The following is a 24001-nucleotide window of genomic DNA, read 5'->3' as shown; positions in this document are numbered from 1 at the left end:
AAGACAAAATAAAATAAACTAAGCAAAACAATAACAACGTAAAGAGATTGGAGATGAGAGACTCCCCTTGCAGAAATCCTCTTTCTCCCCGGTAACGGCGCCAGAAAATAGCCTTGATGAGTGCAGAGCACACCGTTGGGGAACCCTAAGAGAAAGGTATGATGAGCACAATAGCAAGTTTTCCCTCAATAATAAACCAAGGTTGAAACCACTAGTAGGAGAAATAAATGACTTCTGAGGGTATTGCTAGCTGACTTTTAGTAGGGCGCACTACCAGCGTCAACAACAACACGCAACCTGCACACAAACACAACCAAAATATTTTGCCCCAACTTACAGTGAGGTTGTCAATCTCACTGGTTTTACTGAAAACAAAGGATTAACCGTATAGTGTGGAAAGAGATGTTTGTTTGAAGTGGAGTTAAAGAGAACAGTGCTTGCAGTAAGTAAACAGAACATGTGTTTGCAGTAGATGATTTTATTAGTGTAAAAGAAAGGACCGGGGTCCATAGTTCACTAGAGGTGTCTCTCATAAAGATAAATAACATGCTGGGTGAACAAATTACAGTTGGGCAATTGACAAAATAAAGACCATACATGACAAGATGATAACTGTGAGATTCATTTGAGCATTACAATATAATACATAGACCGTAATCCAACTACGTCTATGAATAATAATCCACCTTCCGGTTAGCGTCCGCACCCCTTTAAGTATTAAGTTGCAAGCGACAGATTATTGCATTAAGCAAAGTGTGTAAAGTAAACAATAGAATTATTCTTAGAAAAAGTATTGTTGTTTTCACCCTAGTAGCAACACCACATCTACAACCTTAGAAGTTATTGTCACTCTTCCAGATTACTAGAAGCACGAACCCACTATCGAGCATAAATACCCCCTCTTGGAGTTACAAGCACATACTTGGCCAGAGCATCTACTAGCAACAGAGAGCATGCAAGATCACAAATAACATATGACAAGTATATAATCAATCTCAACCATAGTTTAATATTCATCAGATCCCAACAAACACAACATGTAGCATTACATAAAGATGATATTGATCATGATAGGCAGCTCACAAGATCTAAACATGAATCATAAATTGGAGAAGACAACCATCTAGCTACTGCTATGAACCCGTAGTCCAGAGATGAACTACTCATGCATCACTTCGAAGGCGGGCATGGCGATGTAGAGGCCTGCGGTGATGATCCGGCAGGGTGCCGAGAAGAGCTTCAGAACCCTCCCGAGCTAGGGTCGGTGATGGCGGCCGCGACATAACTTTTCATGGATGGAGGCTCAGGTACTTAGGCTTTTCATAAAAAGATTACTAAATAGGCGGAAGGGCGAGGTCGGTGGGTGCTCGAGGGGCCCACACCATCCCCTAGGCGCGACCAGGGGGTGGCCCGCGCCTAGGGCAGGTGTGACCGCGTCCTGGCACATCTTCGTCTTTCCTCCGGACTCCGTCTTTGCTACAATAAATATGAATTTCGGCTTTTGTTTCGTCCAATTCCGAGAATATTTTCTGTACAACTTTTCTAAAATACAAAACAGCAGAAAATAGGGAACTGGCACTGTGGCATCTTGTCAATAGGTTAGTTCCGGAAAATATATAAAAGTGCAACGAAGTATAAACAAAACATATAGAAATTGGTGTAAAACAAGCATGGAGCATCAAAAATTATAGATACGTTTGCAATGTTAGTAGCTACAGGTATAGTGCTTCTAGTTGCACTGTCAGTTTTATTAGTGTTAGATCAGTGCATTACTTCTAGTATTTGATAATGTCGGATTATTGTTACTGGTTCTCTTTAGTTGCAGGTAAGTATAGTTACAAGTTAGTTTATGTAGTGACCTCACATTTATTAGGTGCCGATCCCTGTGCTTATAGTGCTAGTCCAGGATCAAATTGCTAGTTCACACATTTGCAAGATGAATATCAAGAAACAAAGGTCAATCACTACCACAAATGATCCAACAGAAATAAAATAGTTTATCACAACTTGCATAGCTCATATCTAGCTTTTAATTAGAGTTCACAACGGTAAAGTAGAAGCATGGAGCCATCTTTCTTCTGGATTCCTAGGGCAGACATGTTGGCCGAAGACTCGTGAACTTGTTCAAATATCTTCATTCTTCGTAAAAATCTGCGCCATGAGAAGTTGCAGCTCTAAAGGGTCAAATACTTTGAATGAGATCGGATCATTCAATGGCCACAACACATCGGCAGGGCTCCGCCGTGCCAAGATGTGAATGAGATCGGATCTTGTGGTGGCTCTCCTATACTTTATAAAGGCAAAGAAGGGGCCTCCAATAGTCTCCCAACCGACCTTAGCGCCTAAGAAAAGTTTAGGAACAAACGGGGACGAAGTATGTGGAGAGTCGCGTCAGTTCTGTGCATTTTTGTGATCCAGAACCCGTGGTACGGGCGCGTGGTACTATCACCACGACTATACCAGTGTTCGTTAAGGGTTCTGCCATGCTTTAGAATTTTGGTCGCCATTTCTTTATATGAACTCTGATTTAGGTGTTATTTGGCTCCTTGGATTCGTGTCAATGAGGGATGCAACACCATGATGTTGGATATTTATTATCTTGTGATGAAAACATTGACTGCTTTCCACCCATGAAATGGCTAAATCGTTCATTTAACTACTCCATATTGCCTCTCTTTGACTCCTTTTCTCGTGCTTTGTCCATAAACATTCATAACACCTACACACATATCAAATACAAGGAAACATGATAAAATTATACTAATACCAGTTGTGAAAATCTCTCATGAAAATGAAGCAATACTTGTAATCATGCATTTTAGGATATATATAGTCGAAGCTAAATAGAGCATGCAATGAGATAAAAAATATATGTTTATATAGTGAAAAACATGTCGCTTTTAGAGTCATTAATATGCCAAACTAAACCCCTATAAAATTTAACAAGTTAAGCATCTTCACAATACCATAAAACCTATAAACATGATTTGCATGGACATTATCAAGCATGTAAGCCAAGTAGTCTGGACCATGTGTCAAAGTAACACATGGTAGAGAGATTCATAACATACTAAACAAAATAGGGGAAACACCACATTTAAATTCTCTAATCTCATATGTTGCTACATATCAAATTCTTCGGGCTAGCAACAACCAACAATAGAATCGAATTCATGCAACTAAAACACAATATACTAACCACAACAACAACAATTTAAGAGAACAATCATCTTATCCCCATACATTGGCTTGGGTTTTCAATAGAAAAGTTCTAGCCTTTCTTGAATGTGAAAAGTAGATAGTTACTTTGAAATAAAAATTTATACCTCTAGAACCAGCTTAAGGAGGCAGGATCAGAGCAAATGCTACAAAAGCAAGAATCCACTGTGCACCTCACCATCATCTCCGCGGTGCGTCCCCCACAAAAAAGACCACCCCCTTAAATTCATACATGAATCGATCAAACACATGGGAGTTAACAACAACACATAATAAGATATCGATGAGCATAATGACTTTCCGTGGCCACAAAAGTGGCAAGAGGGGACAAATACCTCCTACATGCACGCACTCTGCCCATGTCACTCTTTTCTTTGACATTCGTTACATTTATCATAAGTCAAAAAAATTATCTATTTTTGCAAAGGACGACCAATATTTTTTGTTTTACTTGTTCTCTCTAAATCAACAACTATGTTTTCTCTGAACTCACCATTGTTTAGCATAAAGGATAAAACATACGAGTTTGAGTATGAGCCAAAACATCTACTCCCTCCGGTCGGATTTAATTGACGCGGGAGGTAGTGCATACGAAGTAAGAGCTAAGCGCGAGTGTGAGTTGATTAAATTCGACCCGAGGTAGTAAGATTCAGGTCTATTAGCATTCATGTTTCGTGATTCAAATATTCACTAGGGATCGTGATTGTTTGTATTCATATATTTTACACTTTTTTGTTGTTGTTGTTGAGAATTATTTACTCGTTTTCTAAGAAAACTACAGTTCAAATGGGCCAATTTGCAAATTGCAAAAAGCAAACGGAGGAACAGGCGGGCCCACCTACGTCGTGATATACTGGGCCTTATTCTAGCAGCCCATGGTCCACACCGGCTTGAAACCTGGCCCATTTCTTATTATCGTTCCATCGATTCTCCACCGGCCAAACCACCGTTACCTCCGCCGCTCCTCACCGGCGACATCGGCGGCGACCGTGCAGATCCCGTGGCATCCGCCCGCGGTCCAGAGAGACAAGTACCGCCGTCCGCGTCCGGGTTCTGGTGAGTACGTGTACCTTCCCTGCTGGACTCTGCCCATCTCGTTCTGTTCTCATCGGCACTTCTTGGTTTCTCCTTTGGTAGTTGCCTCGAGATTGGCAGATATTTCGCGGTTCTACTTGTCCGGCTCGTACAGTAAAGCCTATTCTTTTTTGGTTCTAGGACCACTATCGGAGCCCTAAACGGAAGCAAGGCTGCCATAGATCAACATCGTGCTAGCAAGTGGTTACTTGGTAGAATCTGTCGATCTATATTTGCTTGAGTGGTTGAAGAGAATACAGTGCCCTAGGTTTCTGTATTCGCTGAAGCTAGTTAGCGCAATATGTGTTGTGTAAAGTGGGTTGATGACCTGGCAGGCTTAGTTTTTTTGTAAAGAATTTTAGGAACAAACTTATAATTTTGGCTTTGAGGGTACTGCGACTAGCATATTGATAGCTCCGTCTAGTGTTTCGGTGTGAGCATGTATCCATATTTCGCTGATATCTTTATATACACATTTAGATATGCACGGTTGTTATTCAGAAGTACTATGTTAGTACTTATAGATTTGTGACCTAATCTAGGTTGGTGGCGTGGTTCCTTTTTAGCTTTTAGCTTTCCTCCTTGGTAGTTCACAAAAGCATATATTCCTTGGCTGATACCTAGTTAGCGCAATCAGTTTCTTTGGGTGAAACCGTTGTTTTAGTTTGCATACGGTACCTTTGCTAACATTTATGTGTTGTTCATCCAGCGGTGGCTTAAATTGGTGAAACTGATACAAAGCTACTGGAATCTTTAGAGTCTAGTGTCATCATGGCTCATCAAAAGCGCGAATCCAGCTCCACCGATGAAGATTGGGCATCAAAGCGCCTGAAAGGTGCTGCCAATTCTACTGAAAAGGATTACAATGTAGACACTGCTGCTTCTCAAGAAACAAATGGTGAAAAGGGAGACACCTCTCAAAAAGAAAGCAAGGCGTCAATGAGCTCATGTATTTCGGATGAGAAGTCCATAGCCATCTCGAAAGTTCTAAGTCAGCAAGATATGATATTAACTACTATTGAAGCCGATGCCGCAGAAGATAAGGGCTGCAGACATGCAATGGAGGATGCCTGGGTGGTGCTTTCTGATGCTAGCATGGAATCTCCAGGAAATCTGAGGTTGCCCCTCTTTTATTCAGATTAGTTACTGCAGGATACCTTCTGATGCTAGCATGTAGCTAATGTAAGTAGCTTGATGCAGATGCGCACATTTCGCAATATATGATGGCCATGGTGGCCGCTTGGCTGCGGAGTATGCACAGAAACATTTACACCAGCATGTTGTCGCTGCAGGATTACCACGTGAGTTGGTCTGTTCACATTGTCGGCTTCTGTTCAATGTTTGCATTAATCATTAGTTCATTACTAAATCACGATGTATTTCTTCTGTCTTCAGTTGCTCATACAGATGTTTTTGTACCATCAACTGTTTTTTCATTTCTTAGTGCTATACTCAGATGGTTTCTCCTTTTTTTTCATATGCTTCTATGCCTATTCAAAATAATGTCTCCTTGGAATATTGTTTTAGTAATTTATATGCGTAATAACCAATAAGAGCAAAAATTTGATGCTAGCTCTATTTATGATTATGCACTTTTGCATCCTCTTTTGCCTGTTGACTGACGAATTAATAATTTTATGAGATCACATGGCCATTTACTGTTTCTTGATATTGACTTCCTCGCTAAGAGTGCAACCTTACTTTTTGTTTAATTTGATTGCGAGACCATTCAATGACTAGATTCATTTTTAAGACTAAATTGCATGATTCAGATACTTCAATGTGCTTATCCTGTTGTTGGTAATTTAACTAATATGTATGTATTGTTTTGCAGATGAATGTTAAACTGGCAAAGAAGTCCATTATTGAAGGTATCTAATACATCAAATTCTTTGCTTGTCTAGACTCTAGAATATAACCAGGCTAATACTAATTAGAAGAACCCCTTCTACTATTTTCATCATTGTACTTTGCAATTTTAGTTTGTGCTTGCAATACAAAAATTCATTGTCGCCTTACCCTAGATGGTTCTATATCTTTATTTCTCTGATACACTTCTATTGACATGTCACTGGGTTTGCCATCATGTATGGAGCGTGTCAGGTTTTGAGTGGAAATGATTTTAATTTGATATATTCTGTTTGCTTGTACAGTGCCATATTGACTGTCTGTTGCATATTCTTTTCTTGTGTGCCTCTGTGGTGCCTTTTACTCTTCATTCATCTTCTTAGTGGTCATGCAGTGCTATTCTGTTGAAACTTTGTTAGGTATTTGTATACCTCTGATTTAAGCTTTTCTTAATGCTTGGCATTTGCAGGTTTTCATAGAACTGATGAGTCACTACTGCAGGAAAGTACTAAAGGTAAGAATTGTAGTCTCAACTTTCTTCATCTGTTTTGCAAAATGACCAGTCAGACCCTATGACCATGGTTGGGAAATTGTCAGGCAAGCTGGTCTAACAACTAACAACTGATATATTTATTGGTTATAGTAACTTTTTTAAATGCTGCAAATGTTATCCTGTGTTCTGTAGATCTACCCTTTAATCAGAAGCCACCTCCTTTAGAAGTGATACTTTTGAGAAAGTATCCGGTGGAAAACACATTACGACGAAAACTCTGTGGAAACCATGTTTAGGAGTTCGTAAAGATTATCAAAAAAATACATTATGTTCAAAATTTCAAGTTCCAACTCATAATCATTTTGCAGTTATGTAAAAGACAAATTCAGCAATGAGTAGTAGCATTTATTGTTTGCTACTATTCATCTCTCAGTTCGTTTTTTTGTAGCTCCTAAATGATTCTGATTTTGAACTTGAAAGTTTACTTCAAAGAACTCCACCCCCAACATAAATTGTTGTGATTTTTTAATGAAAAATTTAATCATCGATTTGCGTGGTTTTCACCGGTTTCCATGATTTTTGAGTTGCGACTCAAAAGTGAGTCGCCGAGGCTGCGACTCAGTGTATAGTCGACCAAAGTCGCTTTATAGTCGCCATAAGTCGCTGTATAGTCGCGAGTCGCCGTGATTTTTGGAAAATGACTCCTCGACTATAGAACGACTATTCAGCGACTCAAAAACCATATCCGTTTCCACCAGATATTTTAATGATACTTTCAAGTGTATTGTTTAGCTGGTGGCAAGGTTAAACAATCCTCTATTGGGTGTTACTATGGTGTTGAGGATGCCTAGATGCTCTGCTGTGGCGTGACACAGCGCTGTGACCCTACGCAGTAGTCTAAGAGACCTACAATATCCTCAGGCGACGAATTGACCTTACTATTCCACTTGTGAGCCAGCTTGATGGGCCAGTCTCCACTCTTATCTTTTTAGCTTTTTACATATACCTCTTTCTTCTCTATTGGCATTGATAGTTTTTTAGATGGTACAGCCTTGGCAGTGACTCATCCCTGGCCTAGCAGCTAGCGTTTTTCTGAACCTTGGTTGGTGTGCAACGACACAATGAAATAGTTGTTATGATGGATTGATGGTAAATTAACAACAATAGACATTTTATTTTACCAAGTACGCAAAGCCCATAAAAATGGTAGTTTTGGAGGATCTCTATTTTGTAAGTTACTTTCTTATTGCTTGCTTATTTCATGATAGTACTCACATGTCTTATCTATAGGAAACTGGCAAGATGGTGCAACAGCTGTATGTGTTTGGGTCTTGGGACAGACGGTCAGTTTATAGTACCAGGGATTTTCTTCTTTCTTCATATGCATCATATCCTGGAATTCTTTTCGGTTATCGAATTTAAAATCCGTATGGAATCATGATTTATGAGACCATTTGTTTCTTTAGTATACAACTATACATTGGGTTTAATGCCCATTCCCTGACTTGAAGAACACCGATTCTTCATTTCTTTATAATGAATTTAGTTTATACCCACATTCCTATCTTTGAGTCAGCAACTCAGCATACTGCAGCAAAATTTACCATGGCTAATCTACAAACATAATAATTCATGCATTGGTTTTTGTTCTCATGCATAAGTAACTCATTATGTGGTGTTATCATTTGGGTACTATTTTTTTTGAGATGCATAGCTTATGCATTTCAGACATTTTACATGCCAAATCAAATCTCAATTTAAATTCAAATCTAGTTATGCAATCTATTTTGCTTAAGCTGCTCTTTATTGACATGTTCCAGGTTGTGGTTGCGAATGCTGGGGATGCTAAGGCAGTATTAGCTCGTTCTACTTCAACCGATGGCGAAGTTGCAGTGGTTGACACTAAAAGTCTACTGAAGGCTATTGTTTTGACGAGAGAACATAAAGCCATCTTTCCACAAGAGCGCTCTAGAATCCAGAAGGTTAATAGCTATGTACTTCCAACATTTAGCTCAGTTGTCCTCCTAACTTAAGTTTGCTTGGTTATGCATATTCCAAAGGAATCAATTCCCTGGTTATTTTATGGGGCCATTGCAGTCATGTTGTATCTTTTTCCTGGCAGCACTATCTGTCAAATGAGATCAGATTATGGTAATAAGTAGAGGGAAAAAAAACGTCTGATTTTGGTAATTATGTCAAATTTAAGCTCTGACATTCATTCCAGTTTATTCAAAGGACTTTATCAAGCATCGGAATATTAGCATTTCCGTTGCGCATCCAACCCATGCCAACTTCTTACTTTAATTGCTGCCAGTTTTTAGTGAAGAACTAGCTGATTTGTGATAAAAAAACTGTTGTCCTTTCGTTGATTCATTTTCTCATGTTATCTCATTTTGCTCGGTCTAATGTTCGAATACAGTATTAGATGAGCATCTTACCCGCTACATATTGCATATTGAGCTCTTATTTTGATATGTCCTTGCTCACGATTCATTTAACCTTGTACTGTAAAGTCTGGAGGTTCTGTTGGTCCTAATGGGAGACTGCAAGGACGCATTGAAGTATCTAGAGCTCTTGGAGATCGCCACTTTAAGAAGGTTTACTGATGCAAACTTATTTGCTGATAAAACGAACCTGGTGTTCTGTTTGTGTATATAGAAAATATATTACTGTTTGAGTATCACTAGTGCTGTGATGAATGGTTGAGGTGTTCTCTAGAGAACAATTCCCTCCTTATTCCCATCTCCCTCCTTTTTGTTAATTGGTAGGAATTAGATCCTCTACTTCCATGCCCCATTCCTCCTAAATTCCCATGGCCACCTACAAAACAGATGACTTTTTTTTAGTTAAAATACCTAACTTCCAACTGAACTCGTTGTAAGTTCTGTGGGATCTATTAGGAGCTTCAGGTAACCGATAACGGACACAGAGATGTATCTGCTTGCTTAGAAATAATTATGCTTACAGTTATGCACATTTTCATGTTAACTCTAGATCAATTAATGGTTTGTTATTTCTGAATGCGAGCTAAACCATAGTTCTTAACTTCTTATTTGTTATTTTCTGGTGTGACCATCCATGCAAAACAATGCAATAATGGAGGTACTTGGTTAGCATGGCTCGTTCATGAAAATACAGGTCTTTTTTACAGAAGCAATGCGGGCACCTACGCATCAGTTATATACAGTTTTGGGCTTACAGTTCTAATTTATATCAGTTTCCCAGTTCTTACATTGTGTTGCTTACATCCAAAACTGTCGAAAACTCAATGCTCTACATTAGTATGAGGTGCCCGCATTTCAGAGATAATTTTACCACTGCTGTCAAAGTGTCAAACGTTCTATCCAAATTTTGGGAAGACATAGACGCTTATTTTTGCAGATGTAGCTGTGTCAAGCTAAACTAACCAATAAATCTAATTTATCGTAAAAAAAGCTATACAAAAAAAAGTGTGTGCCGCATGCCTACTATACATGCTCCTTCAGCATGCTTTCTTAAAGCCAGCGTTCAACAGATAAGAAGGCTAGTTGTAAAAAATACGTTTGTGGGGCATGAACATTTATCAATCAACTACTGTGCAGGTCGGGTTAATTGCAACACCAGATGTACATTCTTTTGAACTTACAAAGAAGGATCAGTTCATCATTCTTGGCTGTGATGGCTTATGGGGAGTATGTTCATTTTCCTTTCCTTGTTGCATCAGTTTTTTTTTGCCTCATTTGGATTTCTTCAATTGCATTTATGTTGAGTCTAATTTGTTACGTATCCCAGGTATTTGGACCAAGTGATGCTGTTGAATTTGTCCAGAAGCAATTAAAGGTTCTAAGTTGTAACTTTTATATACATTTGTTTCTGCTACCCACTATTTGCTATAAGTTGTCTCTACTGAGGTAAAACTGATTAGGCTTTGATTAGATGATGCTAAAATTAAATTGTAAGCCTATTTTCCGTAGTGAAGTTTATGCTACCCATTCCCCTATCGACTAGATTACCCATGTATACATGGTAGAGCTCTGGGATCTCAATGAGTAGCCATGACCTGGGAGCACTCGTGATAAATAGGGTTTGGGGAGGGAGATTAACTAGGGAAAATAATAATTATTTTGCTTGGCTTTCATGAGTACAGACTACAGACTAGTCTTTACATATGACATCCATGACTAACTTAATCCTTATCTGATTCAAACTCTCAGGCATAATAACCTTTCCTAACACGATGGCTCTTTATTACGAAATAGAAGCCTGAGAAATTAGTGAAAGATGTAGCTCCTCTCATAATCCGGCGTATGCGTTACAGCTGGCGTGGTTTCCTAAACTCTGCAGGAAATTCACCACATAGCAATATACTCCCTCTGTTCCAAAATAGTTGAAGTTCTGGGTCTTTCCCAAGTCATACTTCTATAAGTTTGAGTGGATTTATAGAAAAAAATGTGTCAATATATATCTACAAGGTTAAATCTATATTTTATGATGACTGTAGGAAATTGTGTCAATATCTAGAACTTCAACAATGATTCTTATTAACTACTGCAAACATATTTTCATACCTTCAGTAAATTTCATTTTACCCTAAGCATCTCACTGTATCTTACTGTACCACTCAGGAGACATCTTCAGCCACGCTAGCTGTGCGGCGTCTGGTGAAGGAGGCTGTTCGCGAGAGGCGATGCAAGGATAACTGCACGGCCGTTCTGATCGTCTTCAAGCACTAGAAACTCTTGGCTGTTGCTACACACCCAGGAAGACAAGTCATGGACAGAGAACACTCTCTAGTTGAAGCCTACATGATTCTTTTGTTCTCAGTGCTTACCATGGGTGTTAATGAGTCTGATTAGTACACAATCTGACCACATTTCATTTGGATTTTCGTTTTCGTTTGGACCATGATTTCCTGGCAAATGTCTCTTCTAAGTGTCCCGAAGGAAATATTTGTTTAGTTGATTAACTCGTCTTACGCTGCTCGTGTATACTGTGTGTACTCTGTGCAGCTATTTCCAAGATCTGGTAAACTGTTTACCTGATCTGTTCTTTTGTTCGTTGATAAGACTAGTTCTTTAGAAAATGTATACAGGAGCAAGTGAATTCTCGTTTTCTGGTCCGCCGTTAGTACTTGCAACTTAAATCTTCAATGTATCTATCTCGAGAGAAGTATTGGATCCTTGGAAGACTCCAAGGTCCTAATTTGGCTGGCATAGAATCAAATTCTGCGAGGAAATGTACACCCGGTGCTGAAGTATAATACTCCAGTACGCTTGTGATTCAGTCAAAGCCTCCTCGAGTTGACCATGCTTCTCTCGAGTAGTACTATCTCAATTTTAAAATAAGTGACGCAACTCTTTTTATATATAGAGATGAATCTAGATGTATTTAAATGTGTGTATCTAAACAAAACCAACCGTGTCACTTGTTTCAGAACGGAGGCTAGCTACCAGTACCGCTAGTCTAGGGCTGCAATTTGCGCCCTTTGAGTAAAGCTTGTGCTTACGTGAAGGAGACATTTTTTAAAATGAGGATGCTTCCTTCCTCCACCAATAAAAAGTGGAGTCAACAGTCGCTGGCGTGCTAACCAGAAAAAATCGCAGATGAAGAAAAAAAATGTCTTCTTCAGCATCGTCCGTGAGACAAGCCGACAGGCCTGTGTTAAGAAACGATGGGACCTGGGTGCCGAGGTTTAATGGCTTGCTCCCTCTACTCTAGACGTGATTAGCACCAAGTGCGCAGCCAGTCGTACTACTCCATAAATCATCAACTTCTCTTCCAGCCACACACACCCCGCACTGCAGGCTGCCAGAAGCCCCCGGGGGATGCTGACCCGCCCGCACCTCTTCTTCTTCTCCCCGTACGTCTCTCTCTCTCTCTCAGTTATTGTTTGGTTGATTTTCATGGATCTGTTATCCGTAGAGCGTTCTTCCCCGTTCTCCCTTTTCCTGTTCTTGCTACGCGCATCCGAGATCGGGCGCTCGAACCGTTGGAGTAGATTCTTGGCTGCACTGAAACGCCCAAAAGATTTGTTTTTTTTTGTTTTCTTTCCTGTGGCCTGTGTGATCTAGCCCCGTTCTTATTCAACTGATTGCCCCTTGCCCCAAATCTTAAATAGCTGCCCCGCCCCGCTAATCTTGGCTGGATTCATCTAAAAAGAGTAAAAAATTCTTGGTCTGATTGCGACGCGGAGGTCCCGTCAGTGGGCGGAAGCCATCAAGAGATTGCGCGGAAAATTGCCCCAAAATAGAATGGGCAGCTGTGTCCATCTTGGTGCTTGAATCGGTTCGTCGTGAAGTTTTTTTTTTTTTTAGAGGATTCGTCATGGGAACTTCCTCGTCGTGAAGTTAGGATGCCTCATTTTAGGAGTTTCTTTCTTCACTACTACTAGTATAGTATTATATTTCCGGTAATTGTGCCTATTCAATCCTGCACTGGTTATCTCCAGCCAATTGATTGGTGGTGAATCAGTGAATGAATATTCCACACTTAAAAAAAAGGCTTTTATGAGCCCATGCCACAACAGCTTAAGCTAAACAACATGACAAGTGCTGAATCTGGTGTTCGCAACTGAAATATGTTGCTGGTTCAGATTGGACTTGGTAGTTGGGAGAGCACCACTTCAGCCTTTGGTGCCTTAGTTGTAGTAATTCTGCTGTCATGATTCATACGCAAGAGGAACAGGCTGCATTTAGTTCAATATAAGATGTCAACTGTAATCGTATGCCAGAAGCATAGTAGCCAAGTTTCCGGTACGGTGGGTTCGAGGAACGGGAACGGGGGACGAGAATCGTGGCTAGCAAAAATTAGGAAACAGTCAGGGTATACATCTCAGGGGTGGGACGCGATCCGGAAAATTTGGGGACGATGAACCGGGGACGATGGAATGGATCGAGTCAGATCAGCCGTATCTAGCTACAGCCCACGTTAATACAGGGCCCATTCTAAGCCCTTGCATGTCCACATAGCCAACATGACACACATACCAGTCGATCTCCTTCCTCCCAAACCAGAATACTGAGCAATCCATGCCACTGCCGCCGCCGCAATCCTTCCTTAATCATGGCCTCCAATCTCACCAGGTGCGCGACCTGGAACGCGTACTGAGAGCAGGAACACGTTTCCTCTCCGAATCCTCTCGTACCGGCTCTCGTTCCCGACCCCGATTCCGGGCCAGTGAATCAGGATCGAGGAACGGGCCACCATTCCCCGTTTCCGGCTGCTATGGCCAGAAGTGCCTGCTAAGAAATTGTTGCCTGTTGATATTTCTAATGCTTATGTTGTTGATCTGGGTATCCCAGTTTTATTTGTTGGCCACGTTGTAATCTGTCAAGTAATTACATGCTTGTGTGTTTATGCGCATTTATTTATGGACGTCTGTAATTAGTTCTTTATAAGCAAAATAGAATTGCAAAACACCTGAGGTAGCTTGCAATTTTTTAGAATAATATCTATCGGTTTGATTCTCATGTGTGCTGTTACCTTACCAATTTCAGGTAAATAATCTGGTCTCATGGCGAAGCAACACTACGCGACCAGCAGCCTTGTGATAGGCTATGCTTTGTGCTCGAGCTTGCTGGCAATCATCAACAAGTATGCTGTTACAAAGTTCAATTACCCTGGCCTCCTGACAACGCTGCAGTACTTTACATCTGCTGCTGGTGTTTGGGGCCTTGGAAAGCTGGGCTTTCTCTGCCATGATTCCTTCAACCTGGAGACTGCCAAGAAATTCGCACCAGCTGCTGTTGTCTTCTACCTCGCAATATTCACCAACACAAACCTCCTCGTCCATGCCAATGTGGACACATTTATAGTTTTCAGATCCTTGACTCCGCTTTTGGTTGCTATTGCTGACACATTCTTCCGGAAGCAGCCATGCCCTTCCAAGCTCACATTCTTTTCCCTTGTAATCATATTGGGAGGAGCAGTTGGCTATGTTATAACAGATTCCGCTTTCAGCCTCACAGCATACTCATGGGCGCTTGCCTATCTGGTGACAATTACAACGGAGATGGTGTACATCAAGCACATTGTGTCGAGTCTGGGTCTAAACACATGGGGATATGTGCTGTACAACAACCTTCTTTCGCTGATGATTTCCCCCATCTTTTGGTTTCTGACAGGAGAGCACAAGTCGGTCTTCTCAGCTGTTGAATCGCGGGGCGAGAGTTGGTTCCAGCTCGACGCCTTTGTTGCGGTAGCATTGTCATGCGTGTTCGGGTTGCTCATCAGCTTCTTTGGCTTTGCGGCTAGGAAAGCAATCTCTGCCACGGCATTCACGGTAACTGGGGTTGTGAACAAGTTCCTCACAGTGGCGATCAATGTGACGATCTGGGACAAGCATGCGAGCGCATTTGGTTTGGTTAGCCTTCTGTTCACTCTAGCTGGTGGAGTACTCTACCAGCAATCAGTTACTGCAAAAGGAAATACTGCAGCACCACAGCGTGAACTGGCATCAGAGCAAACTAAGGATGACAGTGACAGTGCAGAGTATGATGAGGAGAGACAGAAGTTGGTTTCATCTGGTGAACGCCCCAGTGCATGAAGAATGCCATTCTTAGCTTTAGACCGACAGGTTTGTCCTTTAATTTTGTTCAGTAGGCCCTCCTGCTCGACCGTTGCAACAGAACCACACAATAGGCAATGCCAGTGTATTATGTAGTATTTGTTTACAATCAGAAGTTCCCTTTTGTCTGCACTACTCATTTTCGACTGGAAGAAAACTAGGCTTAATCACTGTTGTTTATGGTAGGGCTGGTGCCTGTTGTAAAATCGTAATACACTACCTGTATGGACACCTCATATTATTCTAGATGTTATATAACCAAAAACAAGAAGGTGGGGTAGGTATTAATCGTAAGTTGCACTTCGGAGCTAGCGAGCTTTTGGACTTGCAAAATATCAAAGGGGCGTTATGCCTCAGAACAAGTTGTGTTATACTATCAAAGGGTTGGAATGTGAAGGTGTTTTAGTGTAATGTGGTTACCTGGCCCATGAGGTGGAGGGGGGCATTAGTTCTTGGTGTATGGTGGACTATGTTCTACATGTCTCTGTCTCCCCCCTAATCTTGAGGGTCTTATGTTCTCTTGTATGCATGTGTTTTCTTCTCTCCTCCTTGCGTGCAACGAAGTTGCCATTGTGCAGGAGAGCATGTGGGTGAAATCAAAATTCTCCCTTCGAATGATGCCTCTGTTGTTTTTCTCTTGACTAGGTTATAAGAACCAAAATATTGATTCGCTGGCAGGGGAGCTTGCATGTTTGTCTGCTGACCTCACGTACTCATATAGATCGATAATCATAAGCTGTTTATGGAGAAGCTTAAGATGAAAAGAACTAGCCCTGAAATACCCCAAATTAAGCCACCAATCATCTAGGATGTATTTTTATACTTTTGTTTTCTATGAGGTTGCTTTTCAAAAGCACTCATCAATTTTTCTGTTTGGTTTTCGTATTTAGTTGAAAAAAGGTTTTGGTTTTACTGTTTTAGCTGAAAGAAAGACAGTTCAACAATCTCAAACCGAGTCTTGTTTTTTTATTCTCGGCAGGAACCTAAGATATGTTAACTGTTTTACATCCGTCCCAACTGAAAGATAAAAGTGAAAATTCACCATGACCACACAGGTGAAATTTCACAATTGCACAACTTAGCATATAAATGGCATAAAATGAACCTTCTCTCCTGTCTTTATTTTCACGATTGAAGCATCATCATAACTGGATAGATAAAACATTCTTTCAAGAGTAAACATGGTAATATGTCAGGAAATGGTAGTGCTTGATATATACACCAGCTAGTGCTTTTGTTGTGCATGGAAAAATGCCTTGTGCATGGTAAACCTTCAGCCCGCAGGCAATATCCTTTAGCAGACAACAAATGCAAATTTATATATTGGATATATGTACCATTGAAATGGTTCATACAATCCATCTTCTTTTCACATGGTTTTGTTTCCCCCATCCTCAGTTTGAAGCTTTACAAATAGTGAAGAAGTAGAGAGACCACAAGCATGCTATGCTAGCGAAGAAGACAAGGAAGATCCCTATGACTTTAATCTCCCCAATCATGGGCAGCGAAAGCATCAAAGAAGTGGCAAGCAGAGGAATCAAATACCATTTGATGCCATTGGGGGTGCCAATTCTGGAGATCAAATTCTTAGGCATGACATTTGAAGACCAGCCCTCCAACTGATGGTCAACTACTGACCTGACAACAAGATCCCGTTGCTCCCCAAATGCTTGGAACTCACCCGTCTTCTTTGTGTACATGAAGAACGGAGATCCATCTGTCAAGTTGCCATAAACTTTGTTGATGTCATGAATGGCTGACCAATCTTTGCCACTGGGAACTAACATGCCGAGTAGTTCCTCCGTGCCAAATACGGTTAATGACTGTAGCACTGACGTGTGCTCTGTCAACCAATCCGGAAGCCTTGTAAGCTCTCTGTCCACTATGTGGAGGTGCCTTACACACTTGACTCCCTTTACATCTTGCAGCCCGGAGCAGCCAACAACCATCAGAACTTCAAGTGATGGAAGATTGGCAACAGTGGTAAGACTTTTGCTGTCTTGTACAACTAATTCTTTGAGCATGGGTAGGTTGCCAATTGCTTTGAGGCTACCAGCAGCAACAACCTGCATGCTTGTTAGTTGTTTGGAATACTCAAGGAAAGCTGGGAGTGACTCTATGTTTGGGCAACTATCTAGATGAAACTTGAGCAGGGAAGGAAAGTCACCAGCTTGGAATCCTTCCCATGACTCCAAATTCTCCAAGTCATCTAGATGGAGATGCTCTAGCTTCAGAAATGCCGGCTGTGTAGTAGATCTTGTGTACCGCCCTCACTGAATGGTGGGCAGCTTGGAACAGCCGGTTATGGTGAGAAACTTGAGTTCAGGTAGCTGTCCGAGACAAGGGAGGCTCTCACAGAATTTGCAATCAGCAAGGACAAGCCGTCGGAGACTGGGGAGCTGCACTAACCAGTCTGGAAACAATTGTCCATAGTAACTTACAATTTTGAGGGACTCCAAGCATCCGGGAGGGCGGAGATTTTTAAGGACATCATGAAGCCTTACAGCTTCTGCCGCTGGTATGTGGAGATGCATATCACTGGTGCTACCACATAGATGAAGCTGTGTAAGGTGGGGCTTCATCTCCAGTGCAGCTTCTTGAGCCCTGGAGGACTGCAAAACCCTGTCTATCTTCACTATCTGGAGGCTTCTCAAAGAATTCAGATGTTTTAGGTCTTCCAGTGGCCACCCACTAACATCTTTCTCGGTAATTATCTTGTGGTTTACTACGAAACCACGCAGAGTAGTTAGCTGCTTCAAGTCTACCAAGTTTGGCAGGATTAGCTGTGGCGCAGTCCCTTTGAGATCAAGACACTGCAACCTATGCAGCTTACTGATTCCCCCTGGCAGAGAGTGAAGCCCATTGCAATTTCGTAGGACCAAAAATTGCAGATTTCTGAGGCTCTCAATGGACTCCGGAAGCTCAGTTATTTGGGTTAGAGAGAGATTCAAGAGCCTAAGGTGAAGGAGAAATGCTATTGACACTGGAATATGCCTAATACCAGTGCCGGTAAGGTCGAGCACTCTCAGATATTTTCGTGCAGTAATCATTTTGTCCAGGCTACGATCAGCCAAGGGATTCTTGCAGATAACTGTCCTGAAGCTTGTCAGATTACCTGCTTCTTCAATAGTAGATGTCCGTGTGTTCTTCCCAAACCACCGGTGCTTAGTTAAGGATTGCAAAATGGACCTAACACAGTCATGCACTGTGCATCTTTTCATGTCAAGAGAGCCAATCTCAGGTTCCAGAAGGTTTGTCAGTACCAGCTCCCTGTAATAACGGTCTGCGACATCTTGAGGACTGCAGTTGCTTTCTTCATTGATAAAGCCCTCTGCTATCCACATCTGAGTCGCAACATGCTGCCTGATCACAAAGCCTTCTGGGAGCTGTAAGCAGTAAAGCAAACATAGCTTCAAACGGTATGGCAAATTACTGTATGCCATGTAGACAGGCCCACTTAACTTTTTCATGCCAACAGGAATGTCATCAGGATCAATAGACCATAGTTCACTTTCATTAACTTGCTGCCACTCCTCCGGTGTCGGGTCCTTGGTTCCCAGCATACCACCTATAATCTTGATAGCCAGTGGAACCCTGCTACACCTTTGGATAATCATTATCCCAATTTCCTTCAAATTCTTCCTATCATCTTCCTTATGCAAGCCTGCACTAGTACAAAGGAGAGACCAATAATCTTGGAATTGCCATTCCTGTATATTATGGATGTATCTACGATTCGTCGCTGTAGCAACACTCTGGTCTTGACTTGTGATCAGAATTCGGCTTCCATTCTGTACAAACAAGCGATCTTCTATGAAACTTTCAATGATTTGGTGACTGCATACATCATCAAGAACCAGTAAGAATCTCTTCCCTTCAAGTATTGCAACCAACATGTCAATAATTTTTTCCCTACTTTGCGGTTCCGCTCTAGGTTTCCCACCAGCGGCATGTACGATTGCAGACAGTAATCCCACATCAGTTGAATCTTTGGAACGACCTACCCATATAGTAGTACTGAAAGCATTTTTCATGTAGCAATCATCATATACTTTTCGTGCTAATGTAGTCTTGCCCATTCCACAGCACCCAATTATAGCACCAACAAAGCTGGAGCTTTGGCTGTCAGTCAAAATATCAATCAACTTCATCTTTTCTTTCTCTACATCTCCCAGAATACCAAAGCTAGGTGACACAACCCCAGAAAATTTGCATATCCAATCCTGTTGCTGCCAGTTGATTTGTACGAGATCTTCCCGTCCCTGCTCTAAAACTGTAAGCACTTTTTTGTTCAGCTTTTCAATATTGGCATTCAATTTTTTCTCTGTCCTGTGGACAGTTGATGATGGTAAGATCCAACGGAGTATCTGTTCAAATTAATAACATAATTTTGTTAGTGACCAGAAAAAGATGAAACAACAAGGATTTTCACAAGACCACTGAATGTTCTTTTTAATATTTGTATGTTGCTTACAAATCCAAAAAAAGATGCTGAATTTCCAAACATAGCTTGTGGCACATTGCAATTCCGATTTGGCTGGTTTATCTTTTTCTCCATGAGTTTATGATTAATGTATGTTCATTATATATTGGAAACAATCATGTAACCGGTTGGACTGCATTGTACAGGCATGGCTTGCACCATGTAGCAATTAAGCTGCGAGTGCAAGGTTTCTTTTTGTCCTAATTTTTTTAGGGAGGACTACTGGCATATATTAGTCATTAAAGCAAAAGATGTTTCTTCAATCTAAGATTGCACTAGGAAAGACTACAAATGTTTGCACTAGGACTACGGAATTAAAGCCTGACAGCAAAGTATATCTAACATTACATTAACAAGCTACTGTGTTGCTTGCTAGGATATGAAGGTCCTAAAAACGGCATGGGTTCAGCTAAACCACCCTATAAATAGCCTTGTACTGGCTCGACAGGCCGTTCTAGAGAGCCATATGTGGACAGCAGATGCAAAATAGGTCTGATGATTCCCTGAAGCTAGTGAAGTTGAGAATCAAACTATAAAATGGACAGGCTTAACAATGATCTGAGATCTGATACATGCCCACCAAATGCATCAAGACTGCCAAATGGTAATTTACACAATCACATGGGCACCTATGGACTAACACGAAACAAGAGCAATGTTAAGACTCAACAATCCATCTACCTATGCCACCACCTGGTCACCCAAAACACCAAGAAGTTGGAGGTTAAAGCTGAGAGTTGGGGTAAACTGAATTAGGGTAGGAACCGTAACCCTTAGGGCCGGCTGGTATTGTATTTATATAGGGTAGTTACAAGGGGTATACGGTAGGTTTATACATCACCATACCGTATGCATACAAGTTAGGTATTAGTCTAAATACATAGTTTATCACCCTCCCTCAATCTCAACTCTTCCATGAAGATTGAGATTGCGCTTGCAGTGTTCAAACAATGGCAAATGTAGCGGCTTGGTAAAGATGTCAGCCAACTGATCCTTGGAAGAAATAAACCGTATCTGAAGTTCCTTTTGAGCAACCCTCTCACGCACAAAGTGAAAATCAATCTCGATGTGCTTAGTGCGAGCATGAAACACCGGGTTAGAACATAGATAGGTGGCTCCAATATTGTCGCACCATAGTATGGGTGGACTTTTCAATGACACTCCAAGTTGACTAAGAAGAGCTTGTACCCAAATGATTTCAGCAGTAGCATTTGCAAGCGCTTTGTATTCAAACTCTGTGCTGCAGCGAGAGACAGTGGCTTGTTTCCTAGCGCTCCAGGAAATGAGATTACCACCAAAGAATATAGCATATCCCCCCGTGGATCGACGGTCATCAACACTGCCAGCCCAGTCAGCATCAGAAAAAGCAGACAGGAGCGGAGCAGGTGTAGGAGAAGATCTCAACAGTAGGCCATGTGAGAGAGTAGCCTTCACATAGCGAAGTATACGTTTGACCGCCGACCAATGAGTGCAGCGAGGAGCATGGAGGTATTGGCAGACTTTGTTCACAGCAAAAGACAAGTCTGGCCGTGTCATGGTAAGGTACTGAAGGCCTCCAACAATGCTACGATATCGCGTGGAGTCCTGTGGGGATAGAGGAGATCCATCCATGAATGAGAGTTTATCAGAAGGTGTCATAGGAGTGGAAACTGGAGAACACTTCTGAAGCCCAGCACGATGTAAGAGATCGAAGGCATATTTCCTCTGGCTCAACAAAAGACTACCACGGCCCGGACGGTGTACCTCAACACCCAAGAAGTAGTGCAACTGACCAAGATCTTTGAGAGCAAAAGAGGACCCAAGCTGAACAACCAGACGATCAGCTGCAATAATGGATGAACTCACCACAATGATATCATCAACATAGACTAGGAGGTAAACTGTGATGGTAGGGCGCCTAAGAATAAATAACGAAGTATCAGCCGTAGAAGGAGTAAACCCAAGGCTGGTAAGCACAGAACAAAGCCGAGCATGCCATGCACGAGGAGCCTGCTTAAGTCCATAGAGAGCCTTGTCAAGTCGACACAGATAACCAGTATGAGTGGGATCTTCAAAGCCTGGAGGTTGCCGCATAAATACCTCTTCTTCAAGAATGCCATGTAAAAAAGCATTTTGGATATCAAGCTGACGGAGATGCCAACCTTGGGAGAGAGCCATGGATAAGAGCAGACGAATGGTAGTAGGCTTGACCACAGGGCTAAAAGTATCTTCATAGTCAAGCCCATGTCGCTGTTTAAATCCTTTGGCCACAAGGCGTGCCTTGTATCTATCAATATTACCATCAGCTTTCCGTTTAATCTTGAAGACCCACTTACAGTCAACAATGTTGATGCCAGACCGAGGAGGAACAAGTCGCCAGGTCTGCAACTGTAAACTCATGCTCCATAGCCGTACGCCAATGAGGCGAGGAGAGAGCAAGGCGGTAGTCAGTCGGTTCAGTGTGGAGCATGGTAGGATCAGAAGACCGGGTTATGCTCCAGGCGACAGTACCATCGGTCCGAACCTTCTGTTGACGAATGCCACGCTGTAAGCGCGTGACCACACCCTTAGGAGCAGGTGGTGGTGTATCCAATCCATCGCTGGTAGACGCGGTGGGAGTAGGCGACACAGAATTCGACGCAGCCGTAGTCGACGTAGCCGACCCCGGTGTATGGGCCGCGTCGGGAGAGGACGGCCCAGAAGCAGCCTGGCGAGCGCTGCCAGGCAGATGATCGACGTGCCTGGACGAGGTGGAGCTCTCGCCTGCATGTCCCATGCGATCGACGTCAGGACGGCGAGAATCAGCCGCCGGTGCCGCACCGCAAGGAGGTGGCGTCGATGGAGTGCCGGGTGTGTCATCCGTGTCATCGAGTAACTCAGGCCGAGCGCCACGACCCAATCCTGCACCATGATTAGCTAACAACAATGGGGTATTGTTATCACCAGATTTTGGCCAAATCAGGAGATGGGCCGTAAGTGAGATGGGCTTGAAGGATGTACGCGTGGAGGATCTTTGAAGCGGCCTGGCACGAAGAAGTTGGGCTAAATTGCCCATGTATCTGTATTATAGTAGATCGCATCTTAATTTAGAAGTTAGAGTTTAACCCGTGCACGGTTAGGTGCACGCCTGAATTAGAAAGTCCCCTGGACTATAAATATGTATCTAGGGTTTATGAAATAAACAACAACCAACGTTCAACACAAACCAATCTCGGCGCATCGCCAACTCCTTCGTCTCGAGGGTTCCTTCCGGTAAGCACCATGCTGCCTAGATCGCGTCTCGCGATCTAGGCAGCACAAGCTTATCACGTTGTTCATGCGTTGCTCGTGCTGAAGTCTTTTTGATGGCGAGCAACGTAGTTATCTTAGATGTGTTAGGGTTAGCATTGTTCTTCGTATCATATGCCGTCGTAGTGCAACCCTTATACATCTAGCTGCCCTTACACCTATCTTAGGTGTAGGGGCGGCACCCGCTTGATCATTGTTTAGTAGATCCGATCCGTTACGGTTGCTCCTTGATTCTTCAAGGATTAGTTTAACATCCGCAATAGTTAGGCCTTACAAAGGGTTGTAGGATCCATCGGCGTGTAGGGTGGAGTTTGCTAGCCCTAGACAGGATGTTCCGGGGATCAACCTCGTGTTGGTTTTTAGGCCCTGTCTAGGATCGGCTTACGGTCACCGTACGCGAGCGCGAGGCCCAATCGTGAGTAGGATGATCCGATTATGCGGTGAAAACCCTAAATCGTCGTAGATCGCTTTAGCTTTATCTTGATCAAGCAGGACCACCATATATTCGTACACCTCGTACGAATCATGGGTGGATCGGCTCTTTGAGCCGATTCACGAGACAACCCGAGAGCCGATCGAGGCTCGTATTTAACGTTTACGTGTATGCCATGCAGGAAACTAAGCGAGGCATCATCCAACACCTTCCCGACCGGCATAGGTCAGGTGGCACGCCCTTGCGACAGCATCGGACGTGTGACCGAAGGCTTTGCGGGCCGTCGCTCGGAGGGACCAGTGGCCAGCCGCAGCCCCGGGAGATTCCCGGCTCTACGGTGTTGCCAGTCGCTGCCCGCCGGTGGGTTTCTGACCGCAACACATTGTGGCACACCCGGTGGGACAATCTTCGACATCCACCGCATCGCCATCTACATCCGAGATGGCGGAAAGCACTCCGGTCAAGTACGAGGATCTGACTGACGAGCTCAAGAAGAAGCATGACGAGATCAAAGTAGTCCTCGAAGCCGACCTCATCGACTCTTTCCACGTAACCCGCTCCCATGGCATCAGGTGGAAGGGGTTCTCACCCGAAGGCGCGCTCGATGGAGTGGACCTGTCCGCCCCGTCGAAGAACGCA

The 24001-nt window shown here is 42.6% G+C and overlaps 2 protein-coding genes and 1 pseudogene across 4 annotated transcripts; 2 read left to right on the top strand and 1 right to left on the bottom strand.

Moving 5' to 3' along the window:
* The first annotated feature begins 4160 nt into the window (after window positions 1-4160).
* On the top strand, window positions 4161-11670 carry LOC124682305 (probable protein phosphatase 2C 67). Of its 2 annotated transcripts, none has more exons than XM_047217021.1 (11): window positions 4161-4275; window positions 5003-5411; window positions 5494-5602; window positions 6128-6164; window positions 6611-6655; window positions 7925-7977; window positions 8455-8616; window positions 9148-9231; window positions 10216-10305; window positions 10406-10453; window positions 11239-11670. In XM_047217021.1, exons 2-11 carry the CDS (start codon window positions 5065-5067, stop codon window positions 11344-11346), a joined length of 1083 nt encoding a protein of 360 aa, XP_047072977.1. In that variant the 5' UTR covers window positions 4161-4275; window positions 5003-5064; the 3' UTR covers window positions 11347-11670. The 2 variants fall into 2 exon arrangements, with proteins under 2 accessions (XP_047072977.1, XP_047072978.1); XM_047217022.1 differs by having other exon boundaries at window positions 4170-4279.
* A 594-nt stretch (window positions 11671-12264) lies between these two features.
* On the top strand, window positions 12265-15590 carry LOC124682303 (GDP-fucose transporter 1-like). Of its 2 annotated transcripts, none has more exons than XM_047217019.1 (2): window positions 12265-12475; window positions 14113-15590. In XM_047217019.1, the coding sequence occupies exon 2, from the start codon at window positions 14127-14129 to the stop codon at window positions 15156-15158; it is 1032 nt and encodes a 343-aa protein (XP_047072975.1). In that variant the 5' UTR covers window positions 12265-12475; window positions 14113-14126; the 3' UTR covers window positions 15159-15590. The 2 variants fall into 2 exon arrangements, with proteins under 2 accessions (XP_047072975.1, XP_047072974.1); XM_047217018.1 differs by having other exon boundaries at window positions 12267-12473; window positions 14110-15590.
* A 983-nt stretch (window positions 15591-16573) lies between these two features.
* On the bottom strand, window positions 16574-19345 carry LOC124682302 (annotated as a pseudogene).
* Between the last annotated feature and the right edge of the window lie 4656 nt (window positions 19346-24001).

Source organism: Lolium rigidum, unplaced genomic scaffold (assembly GCF_022539505.1).
Source record: "Lolium rigidum isolate FL_2022 unplaced genomic scaffold, APGP_CSIRO_Lrig_0.1 contig_8291_1, whole genome shotgun sequence".
Lineage (NCBI taxonomy): Eukaryota > Viridiplantae > Streptophyta > Magnoliopsida > Poales > Poaceae > Lolium > Lolium rigidum.
Note: the sequence above shows the minus strand (reverse complement) of the source record. Positions and strands in the feature narration are given on the sequence as shown.